This window comes from Vulpes lagopus, chromosome 4 (assembly GCF_018345385.1).
Source record: "Vulpes lagopus strain Blue_001 chromosome 4, ASM1834538v1, whole genome shotgun sequence".
NCBI classification, from domain to species: domain Eukaryota; kingdom Metazoa; phylum Chordata; class Mammalia; order Carnivora; family Canidae; genus Vulpes; species Vulpes lagopus.
Window position 1 is genome coordinate 92,788,407 of NC_054827.1, and position 10,837 is coordinate 92,799,243.

A 10,837-nucleotide genomic window follows, 5' to 3' on the forward strand; every position below is an offset into this window, starting at 1 on the left:
AAAAATATATATTAAAACTATCTCATATATATGGCATGATACAGCAATGTTCATAAAATAAAACATATTTACAACAGTTAGTTTAGTGTTACTAGATAAAAAGGTTTTTAGATGTAAAAGAGATTTAAGAATCAAGGACATTTTTAAGAATAAAGTAAATTTGAATTCTTAATATGAGTTTATATTTGAATATATCTGCTTGTCTTTGGAAAGAATCTAGAATGAATAACACTTTGAGAGCAATAAGTACTCTCAGCACCCAGATACCAGTTTTCAAGTCTCACTTCCCAGTGAACAAAACCTGGGCTCTTGGGGGAAAAGGCTGATTCAAGGGTCAGGGTTAACAAGATGAGCCTGGAATATTTTGTGTTGGAACCAAAAAAGTTTAAAGCCTTATGGCGACCCTGCTGGCTAAATTTAAAACAATTCTGAGCATCAAAATACAAAACTGCAGTGGACTGCAAAAATAAATAAAAACACAAGTCCACAATGATATTCAAAGATAAAAAACAAAAAGCAAAAATGCTCTCACTTGTCAGTATTCAGGAGTCAGAACAGGCTTCCCAGAGCAAGCAGCCAACAAGGGGCAGGGGCCTGGTGGACACCCAGAGAAGGCCTCCATTCTGAAAACTGCAGGTACAACAGAAGCCCTCTTATCATAAACACAATACACCTTACACTAAAAAAGGCACATCTCTTTGGCCATCTTTTAATGAAAGGCCAGCACTTTCTCTTTGTTTACAAGTCCACTAACTCATTCCTTGTCATCATTCCAGCATGCACCACCTTTAGGAAGCATCTACTATTTCCAAGTCTCCATTTCTTTATTTTTTCTTCAAAGATTGTATGTATTTATTTATCTGAGAGAGGAAAAGAGCACAAGCGGGGGGGGGGGGGGGGGGAGAGGTGGGTGCAGGGAGAGGAAGAAGCAGACTCCCTGCTGAGCAGGAAGCCCGAAGCAGAGCTCAATCCCAGGACCCTAAAATCATGACGGGGGGCTAAAGGCAGATTCTTAACTGACTGAGCCACCCAGGCACCCCTCCATTTCTTTAAAAGTACCAAGAATTAAACAGTACTCTGTGAGCAATCTCAGTATAGAACTCTAGACTTTCAAGATATTTTCCCTAATCCTTTATAGTTCTCTTTTACCTAACCTGTACAAGTAATTTTTTTAGCATCTCAATTTTATCCAAAGCATGCATCGTAAACAAAACTCTAAGACAGTCCTCAAGATCCTAATCCTCTGGTGCACACATACCCTGTGGAATACCCTTTGAGTGTGAGTGGGCCCCATGAATAAGATGGAACATCACACCTGTGACCAGGTTTTACTTCTACCTACGGCAAAGGTCAACGAACTTCTTATATATAATTAAAGCCCCACATATGTTGATTTCTAGTTATCAAAAGGAAGATAATTCTGGGACCCTACTTAATCGGGTGAAAGCTCCTAAGAAAATGGAGCCATCCAGAAGAGACATTCTCTACAGTCAAAAAAAGGTGAGATGCCATGAACTACATATGCAGAGGGGCAGCATCTAGGAGACCATGACTCAGGTCTCCAACTGCAAGGAACTAAATTCTGCCAAAGAGGACCCCAATGAGACCCCAGGTGAGAGCACACAGCATGGCTGACACCCTGACTGCATAGAGCCTGCTAGACTCAAAGCAGAGGACCCAGCTAAGCCTTGTCCAAACTTCTGATCCCACAGAAACTGGAAGAATAAACATGAGTTGTTTTAAGTTGCTAAATTTGTGGTAATTTATAACATAGCAACAGAACCAATCAGCATCCAACTTAGTTTTCACAGAAGCAACAGCTTTCTTTCAGGACTCTTATTTGTTCGCCTCACTAACAAGGTAACTGCCATAAACATACTTAAAACTAAAACATGACTTTTGATAAAAGTATCACCTGGCAGGGGGAAAAGTAAGAGTGAGCCACAAACATTCAGCATCTCTGATGTTTTAATGAGGGAATGGAAAGGCTTGGTTCATCTGCTCATTCAGGTAAGAAGAGGGCTAATACTGCTGCAGTTCAGTCCAGCTCCCACACAACCACTTAAGGCTGGGAGGCAAACAGCCAGACTAAACAGCCTCAAGTGTACTGTACTCTGGCAGTTACATGCCACCTTTAGGTGGTCCAGGGAATAAATGCTCATAACTTAAGGCATAACTCAGTCCAATGGATGGAGACAAAGGAACAAACTAGAAACAAAAAATAATTTAGGAGGCTTCTGCCAAGAGTCTCCCCAAAAAAGGATGACAGCCTAAAAGAAGACAAGGAAAGTAAAGTACTTAAAAGACACTTCAGATCAAATGAGACAGAGTAGATGTGAAAAATGAAAAGGAGGTAGGGAAAAGAATAGATTCAGATGAGAAAGAACTATTTAGTATTAACCACTGAGATTTGCACTATTAACATGAACATGGTGATCCTCCCCCCAAGTACACATGTGTACAGTCATATGCATAGGTGCGCGCGCGCACACACACACACACACACACACACACACACTGCAAATACAAATCCAGATCTTAACAGAGTGTCAGGACTAGAAATTCAAATCTGTGAGTCATCAGCAAATGGGATAGAGAGCACAACTTGGAGAAAATGCCAAACGCCCAAGGAGAGTGTAACCAAACCAACATCCTTCACCCCACCTGCATATTGGGATTACCCACAAGGTGACTGTATCAGTTTTTGGATACAGTCCATGTTGAATAACACTGGTGTTTAGAGCTACAAAAATGAAAAACAAACATGAAGTACTTTAAGAATAAGCCAAGGGAGAAACCCAGTTTATGTGGAAACAAGAAATGTTACTACCATGTCTAGAGGAAGAAAAGAAGGCGAACTCCTGTGTGGAAAGTGTAGACTGGGTATCTGGAGGGACACATACTATAGAAGTCTCATATGAACTGAGGACATAAGGATGTAAATGAGCCATGGACCTGAGTGACCACCATTTAAAGCACAATGGTCTGGGCATCTTAAAGGATTCAAGGAAGGAGGAACTAAGGCAACAAAGCAACCCTCTCTGGAGAAAGGCATGAAAGAGAGGGCATGAAAGAGGTGAACCTACAGGAAAGAATTCCAGGGCACTGGAAGGAAAGCACAGAATCCCAAAGAAAAAGCCAGGAAATTGAAAACAATCACAGCATTGTAAGAACAGCCTGTACAGGAAATAAAAATCAGCAACTTGTCAATTTAAGACTATCTGTACAACTACCTATTATTAGCTTGTCTTCCTTAACAGCTAACTTACATAAAAAAGTAACCAAAGGGTGATGATACAGATGACAGGATTTAAATTTTCTTTAACTGTTTTAGTACAGAATCCAAATACTTCTCATTACTTTACTTGGTCTTACATTCCTTTTCCAATTTGCTCTCACAGTCTTAGTTTATCCCTACAATGACATAGCAGCTAAAGTTATTTTCACCCTGAAAAGCAGACAGTTAAGAGGGGTATTAACAGGTCTAGTTCTGAGGGACAGTAAACTGAAACTCTGAGGCTCAGTTATTTGACCAGGATCACACAACTCTGAGGCTATGAGAAGTAGAATTTGGGAAAAGGCCTAACTCCCAAGCTTGTTCTCTTCTCACCAACACCACAACAGGCAGGGAAAGGGCCTGGGAGAGCCCCTGAATCCCCCACATTGGTGCTACTAATACTTGAACACTAAACCGGATTGGGCAAGCCAACCCTTAAAATATCTATTAAAATGACTACTTCAGGAGGTGCCTGGCTGGCTCAGTCAGTTGAGCATATGACTCTTGATCTCAGGGTGTAAATTCAAGCCCCATGTGGAATAGAGATTACTTAAAAATAAAATCTTTTTAAAAAATAAAATGAGGGCAGCCCCGGGAGACCCAGGATCAAGTCCCACGTCGGGCTCCCTGCATGGGGCCTGCTTCTCCTTCTGCCTGTGTCTGTGTCTCTGCCTCTCTCTCTCTCTCTCTCTCTCATGAATAAATAAATAAATAAATCTTTTAAAAAAAATTATGGAATATAATCTAAAACAGAATATGCCAAATGGTTAAATGACATTTTTATTAACTTATAGTTAGAAAATGTTTATTTTACTTATCTTTAAGATATGCCTGAAATGTAATCTTATGTTCAAGTACTTGCAGACACTCAAATAAAGGTATCTGGCTTTTTTTTCGTAGCCTTGCAGAAAAACACTTACTAAGCAACTGCTAAACACAGGACAACATACCAACTCCAAAAAAATTTTAAACACAGGTTTCTAGAGCAACTGGGGAAGCCAGCCAGAAACATAAAGTACCTGTGTTTTAAGACATCAGGCAGCAAGTCTGAGCCCCAAGAGGGAAGTATAGCCAAAAGAACCTAAGGCTGATCCTTTGAGAGGCATCTACCATTCTGTGGGCAGGGCTAAGACCAATAGCTGAGCAGAGCTGCTGGAGCCAGGGTCCTCATGGGGGAAAGCCTGGTAGACATACCATGCTTTGAGTGAAACTTCGAAGGGCCACACCAGAAGCAGGGATAAGGTGGAAGCAGATGGCCTTCCTAGGAAAGAAGCCCAGTTTTGAAAAAATTGCAGCCCCCAACTGCTCTGCAGTGACCTGGGACTGCTAGTGATGCTTGACTGGTAGGTAGATCCTCTCCAGAGGAGGAAATCATCACCCAGAGCCTCAAAGGATCTTGTAAGACCAAGTTTCTGCTAAGGTGAGGAGACAGATGAGCTAGCTATAAGAAGGTTAAGATGACAAGAATACAAGTGAAGGGGGATCTGCAGAAAAAGAATGAACTTTAGAGATGGAACAAGGGGACCCTTGAGTCTTGGACTGAATACTGATTTCTGCATGGGTTGAGAAAACCACCAAGGCTGGGGAAAGAAGCACTAGAAAGTAGAAGGCAGAACCCCCAGGATTCCCAGTCACAGAAAAGCCTGGGTTTCCACCAACCAGAATGAAAAGGACCTCGCAGCACACCAAACATTAGGAAGACCCCTAAGGAAGAGACTGCCTTAATAAGGCAGATAAATGAGCACATGACCAGAGGTTGTACTAGATCAGCCAAGCAAACCTGAGGATCAAGGTTTGAAAAAGTTTAAACTTAGATGGAATGCCAGTCAAAACTAATGCTCTTTAAAGAAATAAAATCCAGCACAGAACAACGTAATATTTACAACATCCAGCATTCAATAAAAAATTACCTGGCATCTGGCATGCGAAAACACTCCACAACCAGAGCAATCAATCAATGGAAATGACAGAACCAATCAACAGAAATAAATCCAGACGTGACAGAGATGATGGAATTACGAGACAAGAACGTTCAAGGCTCTATTATAGACAACGTCCAGATGCTCACAAATAGGAAAAAATGAATCCGATGACACGTGAAATGACAGATATGAAAAGGACCCAAATGGAACACTCAGAGATGAAAAATACAACACCTAAAGTGAAAACTTCAAAAGGACTAATAGATTAGATATTGCAGAACATTTATACTATAATGTACCATACCTAATCATATAGCTATTATATAATATGTTCTCTCCTGTTTAAAACTCATTTACTCTGTTCCACTCATAACTATAGGTGCAATGTCACCATCAGTCTTCATGTCAATCTATAGTCTTTGAATCATCTAAAGATCCTCCTCTACCCACTTCCTTAGGAAGAGCTCATGGGAACAGTATCTGTTCATTGATAGAGTTGTGTCCTTTTTACCTAAAAAGTCAGCTTTCCTAGAACATAACCTACTCACATTTTTTTTTTCCTGGGAGCCATAAATATGTTACTGAATCTTCTTCTGCAAAAAAGTCTTGTGGTCAAATCTGATGGTAACCTCATTAACTTTCCCTTATAAATATTATGAGTCTTTTCTAAGAACCAAAAGTTAGTTTTTTTAAAAAGACTAACAAAACATATAAAGCCCTGACAAGATTAATTCAAATCTAGAAAAAATACAAATAACCAAAATCATGAATAAAAAAGTGAGCTATGCTACCTATTCTACAGATAAGAAAGTAATCAGAAGATGTCATTATGAATATTAAGTTACCTATATTTATAAAATTATTTTATTTCTAAATTTTATTATTTATCTCATCTGTCAACTGGAAAACCTGAAAATAGAATTTACCAAGATGATCACATTTATGTTCTTTAATCTACTGATATTTCTAAGCACAAAGTAACAATATATACACTTAATAATTTTAAGTTCAATTTTAAAATTTAACTTTTATCTTGACTCATTTCAAATTAATGATTAGAAGAGACAAATAATTAGAGTTTAATTATTAATGTACTCGACAACTTTGATGCACCTCAAGGGTCTTAGACTGTGAACAAAACCAGTCTCAAAAGGTCATGTACCATATGACATTCTCAAAACGATAAAATTAAAAAGACAAAAAAACAGATTAGTGATTGCCAGGGGTCAAAGAGGGTGGGAGAAGGACGGTGTGACTATACAGTGGGCCAGAGGGAAATCTCTGTGGTATGATAACAGGATTGCCACAGAACTATGCACACATTGTACCAATGTCAATTTCCTGGTTTTGATACTGTATTATAGTTATATAAGATGTAACCACTGGGAAAATCTGGATGAAGAGTGACAGTGACCTTTGCAACTTCCCGTGAATCTATAAACTATTTCAAAATAAGTTTTTAAAAAATTGCATCATACATATCTAATTTCATGCTCCTCTTCAAAGAACCCAAAAATAGAAACTCTAGGAGATTCATCTGAGTACAGATTATGCAAGAAAAAGATAACACCATTCTTGGACCGGTGCTCAGACACACCCTTAGCCCTACATCAAGACTAGCAAATAAATGTACATTTATAATTTAAGAATAAAAAGGTATCATATACCATACCTTTTAATGTATCATATACCATTTTTTATACTTCCTTTGCTTAATAGACTTTTTGGTTCACTGAGAAACTACCAATCACATCAGACAGAACTTTTACTTTAAATATTAAAATGGTAACAGCAGTTATTATGTTAGCTCTGCCTTTTATAGCCTCTTCAAGACAGTTGCAAAGGAAATGGCAATTCAACGTACTCCACACAACAATCTGAAAAGAGTGTTGAAAAAGTAAAAAGCATTATGTATGTAAAAAACAGATATACGGGGGATCCCTGGGTGGCGCAGCGGTTTGGCGCCTGCCTTTGGCCTAGGGGGCGATCCTGGAGACCGGGGATCGAATCCCACGTCGGGCTCCCGGTGCACGGAGCCTGCTTCTCCCTCTGCCTGTGTCTCTGCCTCTCTCTCTCTCTCTCTCTCTCTCTCTGTGACTATCATAAATAAATAATTAATTAATTAAAAATTAAAAAAAAAAAAAAAACAGATATACGCCTGCCATATAATTGGCACTCCACTAGAGGCAGCTTGTTCCAACATCTTAGGCCTGACACATTTAAACATCTACAAACAAACAAAAAAAAAAAAATCTACAAACAAGAAAGTCTACGATCAGTGTCTGTGTTCTTTATAATATACACATGTGTAATAAACACATGTTTTCACAGCCTCCAAAAATATTTCCTTTCTAAAGTCACCAAAACCTTCACGGGCATTTCAAGCAAAAATAGCCACAGAAAATTGATCTGCTAAATCCAAGGCTAAGAAACATGTTTCTACCCACATAATATAAATTAAGCAGGTGTCAATTCTGTTCACAAACATAAGCCCTACCTAAGGAATGGGACACTTCCCGTTCCAGTTGGGAGAGACATCCCCAATAGGGTAAGGGTAAAACCTGTAGTATAAGGCTTGCATCTGCAACGTGTGTCTGCAGGAAGGATTTCTTACGCTAAAACAACATTTGTTCTTCATATTTAACAAGCAATGCTGGAGAAACTATATAAAACCAACATCAGCAATCATTTTTTTCATATTAAGTAGCTTCAATAGCCACAACACATTTTCCCTCTGGTGCACTCTCCAAAACCTAGGTCTCTTCACATATTCCTAGAATGAGCTTGGATGACTTTTGACTAATATCTGAAATGTCCAAAAAGGGCCACTGTATATTACACTAAATAAATCAAAAGTGAAACAGTAAGCACTCTAAGGCATAAGTAGTGTTTCTTTTTATTTATATCTGCCTGACTCATCAAGGAACTCAACTCAGCATTAAATTTGTTTTAGCTCACAGGCTAAAACTCATATTAAGCAGTTATTCAATTATTAAAAAGAAAAGAAAAACTTTATGAGATAAAATTCTTTACTTCAAGTTCTGCAAAATACACAAACACTAATATAAAAAGAAAAAACAAAAAACAAGCTTCAAAATCAGTTTGCTTGAATCTCAAGATTTCCGAAATAAGAAATTACTCATCTCACATCTCCCTACCCCCACTTTAAAAAAGACAAAGGAAAACAAAAGGTAATTGCTAAATAAAAGGCAATGTTTAAACAACAACAAACCAAATGAGTAACTACTATGCCAATTCTTGACCCAAATCTTTGTGATTTAATCTAACATTACCCCATTAATAACAATCCAAAATCCAAAACATAGCTCTAAGCACTTGGCTCTCACACCTACTGAGACTCAACACTTAAAAAAAAAAAAGAAGAAAGAAAAAGAGGGGTGATAATACTTCACTGCAAGTATCTACAACCAAGTGCTTACAGAATATACGACTCTTGATAAACCGTTATCCACTATGTAAGATTATACTGAAAAAAGTAGAGATTACTTGAGAAATACTTAAAATGGGTTAATCTCTGGAAATAGAAGAAGCAATTTACAGTACAAAATATTTCAGACCCTTCTTTTTGCTGTTAATACAGAGTTACGAAAGTAGTTTTTCCAAATCATTTGCAAAGGAAACTAACTTGGAGTAAAAAAAAATAAAAATAAAAAAATAAAGTCTATAGAAACATTACTGCTATTGTTTAATTGATAATTTCTGGACAAGCTTACAATTACATTATTAAATCAAAACGTTAGAAAGTCTAAGGACAACACATTCTTTATGTGAAAACACCTGAACACGCCTCTTAATAAGACCAGTTCCAAATACTAAAAATACAGCTCGGAGTCCGGGGTGGCTCAGTGGTTGAGCGTCTGCCTTTGGCTCGGGCGTGATCCCACGGTCTAGGGATCGAGTCCCACATCCGGCTCCCTGCATGGAGCCTGCTTCTCCCTCTGCCTGTGTCTCTGCCTCTCTCTGTGTGTCTCTCATGAATAGATAAATTTTAAAAATCTTAAAAAAATAAAAATACAGCTCAACTGAACTCTTGTCTCCCTAGAAACGCAAATATAGGGTCCCATAAATGAGGCCATTTCTTCAGGACATAATTACTACATGTTACTTCTTCCCCTCATAAATAACTGAACCTCTCAAAACTATCACTAAACAGTCAACAAGAAATGGTTAAGAATAATACAGACCTCTTAAAATAATAGAACAAATGTTTCCATAACCAGATCTCAAGTTACTTGCACTTACACATAAGTGCAATTAAAATGCAGGCACACACAATCTATATAAAAACTGACATGATAATGGTTCGTTTTAAATTATAGGAAATAAACCTGCTTCTCTAATAGGCGAGATCCGATCCGCATCCTGTTACTTATCCCATAAAAAGCCTTAACCAGAAATTTAAATATGGAGGCAGGAACACACCAAGAAAAAAGCATGTCAAACCCTACCTGAATGTCTGTTTTCAACCATTTGGAATCGAGTCGAGTCTGGGCAGCCAAACAGAAAGAATCAGAGGGCATCTTTCCTCCAGGTTCCTCCCAGTTGTCAGTCCTGCAGGTAAACCATACATGTTGGAAGACCTGAAGCTTCTCAGAGTGGTACAAAGAGCCTTCCGAAGGTTTAATGCGGCAGAAAGAAGGGAAGGATGAGAGAAGAGAGACGGTGGGGGAGGGGAGGAGAGAAGAAAGGAAGAGAGAGCCGGCGAGGGACGCGGGGAGGACCAGCAGACTACGGCCAGCACAGGTATGGCACCGGGACTCGCCGGGCGCCTGCACTGTGTGGGCGAGGCCCTCGCATGAACCGGCACGGGAGCCCCAGCCACAATGTCACCCCGTCCCTTCCACACACGGACGCCCACAGCCCGACAAGTGACAGTAGCCTGCATCTGCCGCTTTATCCCGTACCAGCAAGTGGTGCGTGAAACAAATTCACCCAAAGTCACATCTGCGGAAAAATCCAAAACAATAATGACTCCGAAATGGAAACACAGCCCGAGACGCGCGGCGCGGGCGATCCGCGCAGGCCCAGGTCCGGCGGCCGCACCAACGCCCGCCGCCCGCTGCTTGGCCGTGCTCGGGCTCCGACCCGCACCGCCCCACGGCTGGCCGCCCCCGCAATCCCCCGGCACGAGGACCTGACGCGAAGGCCCCGCCGCCTCCGGCGGGCGGCGCGCGGACAGAGCCTCGGAGCCGCCGCTGGGTCCGCCGCCGGCCCTGGGGATCCCAGTATCTCTCGCGACCCCAGGGGCGGACCGACACGGACTACCGCCCTGATGGCCAGCCAATCACAGCGAGGCTGCTCCACCGGGACAGCCAATGGGGAAGAGGATCCCTCTCGCCCTTCCTCCCTCCCCGCCTCCTTCCTTCAATCCGGCCCATCTTCCTCTGAGGGTTTCACCCCTCGCCGGCAGGGCCAACAGCAGGCGCTTAGGGGGCGGGACTTCCGCCGCCGCGGGCAGGGCCAACCGCAGGCGCGTGGGGGCGGAACTTCCGCCGCACGCAGGCGCTCCGGGTCGCGGTCCACAGAGTGCTCGCGAAGCCCTGCGGGCGGGGTGGAGCGCGCGGAAGCTGCTGTGCTGGACTGGGAGCCCTCGGGGTGCGGTGGGCGTAGGTTCTGG

At 41.1% G+C, this 10,837-nt stretch overlaps 1 protein-coding gene across 6 annotated transcripts in view; it reads right to left on the bottom strand.

Moving 5' to 3' along the window:
- HERC2 (HECT and RLD domain containing E3 ubiquitin protein ligase 2) overlaps positions 1 to 10,448 on the bottom strand; it is a 243,873-nt gene extending 233,425 nt beyond the window's left edge. For 3 of the 6 annotated variants that reach the window (XM_041751247.1, XM_041751245.1, XM_041751249.1), the window contains exons 1-2: positions 10,125 to 10,448; positions 9,669 to 9,771 (exon numbers count right to left, since the gene is read on the bottom strand). In XM_041751247.1, coding sequence (XP_041607181.1) covers positions 9,669 to 9,740 — 72 coding nt within the window. In that variant the 5' untranslated portion in view covers positions 9,741 to 9,771; positions 10,125 to 10,448. Of the gene's footprint in view, positions 1 to 532; positions 631 to 9,668; positions 9,772 to 10,124 lie in introns of all 6 variants that reach the window. The other 3 variants (XM_041751248.1, XM_041751243.1, XM_041751244.1) reach the window with 3 other exon arrangements.
- Positions 10,449 to 10,837: the final 389 nt, after the last annotated feature.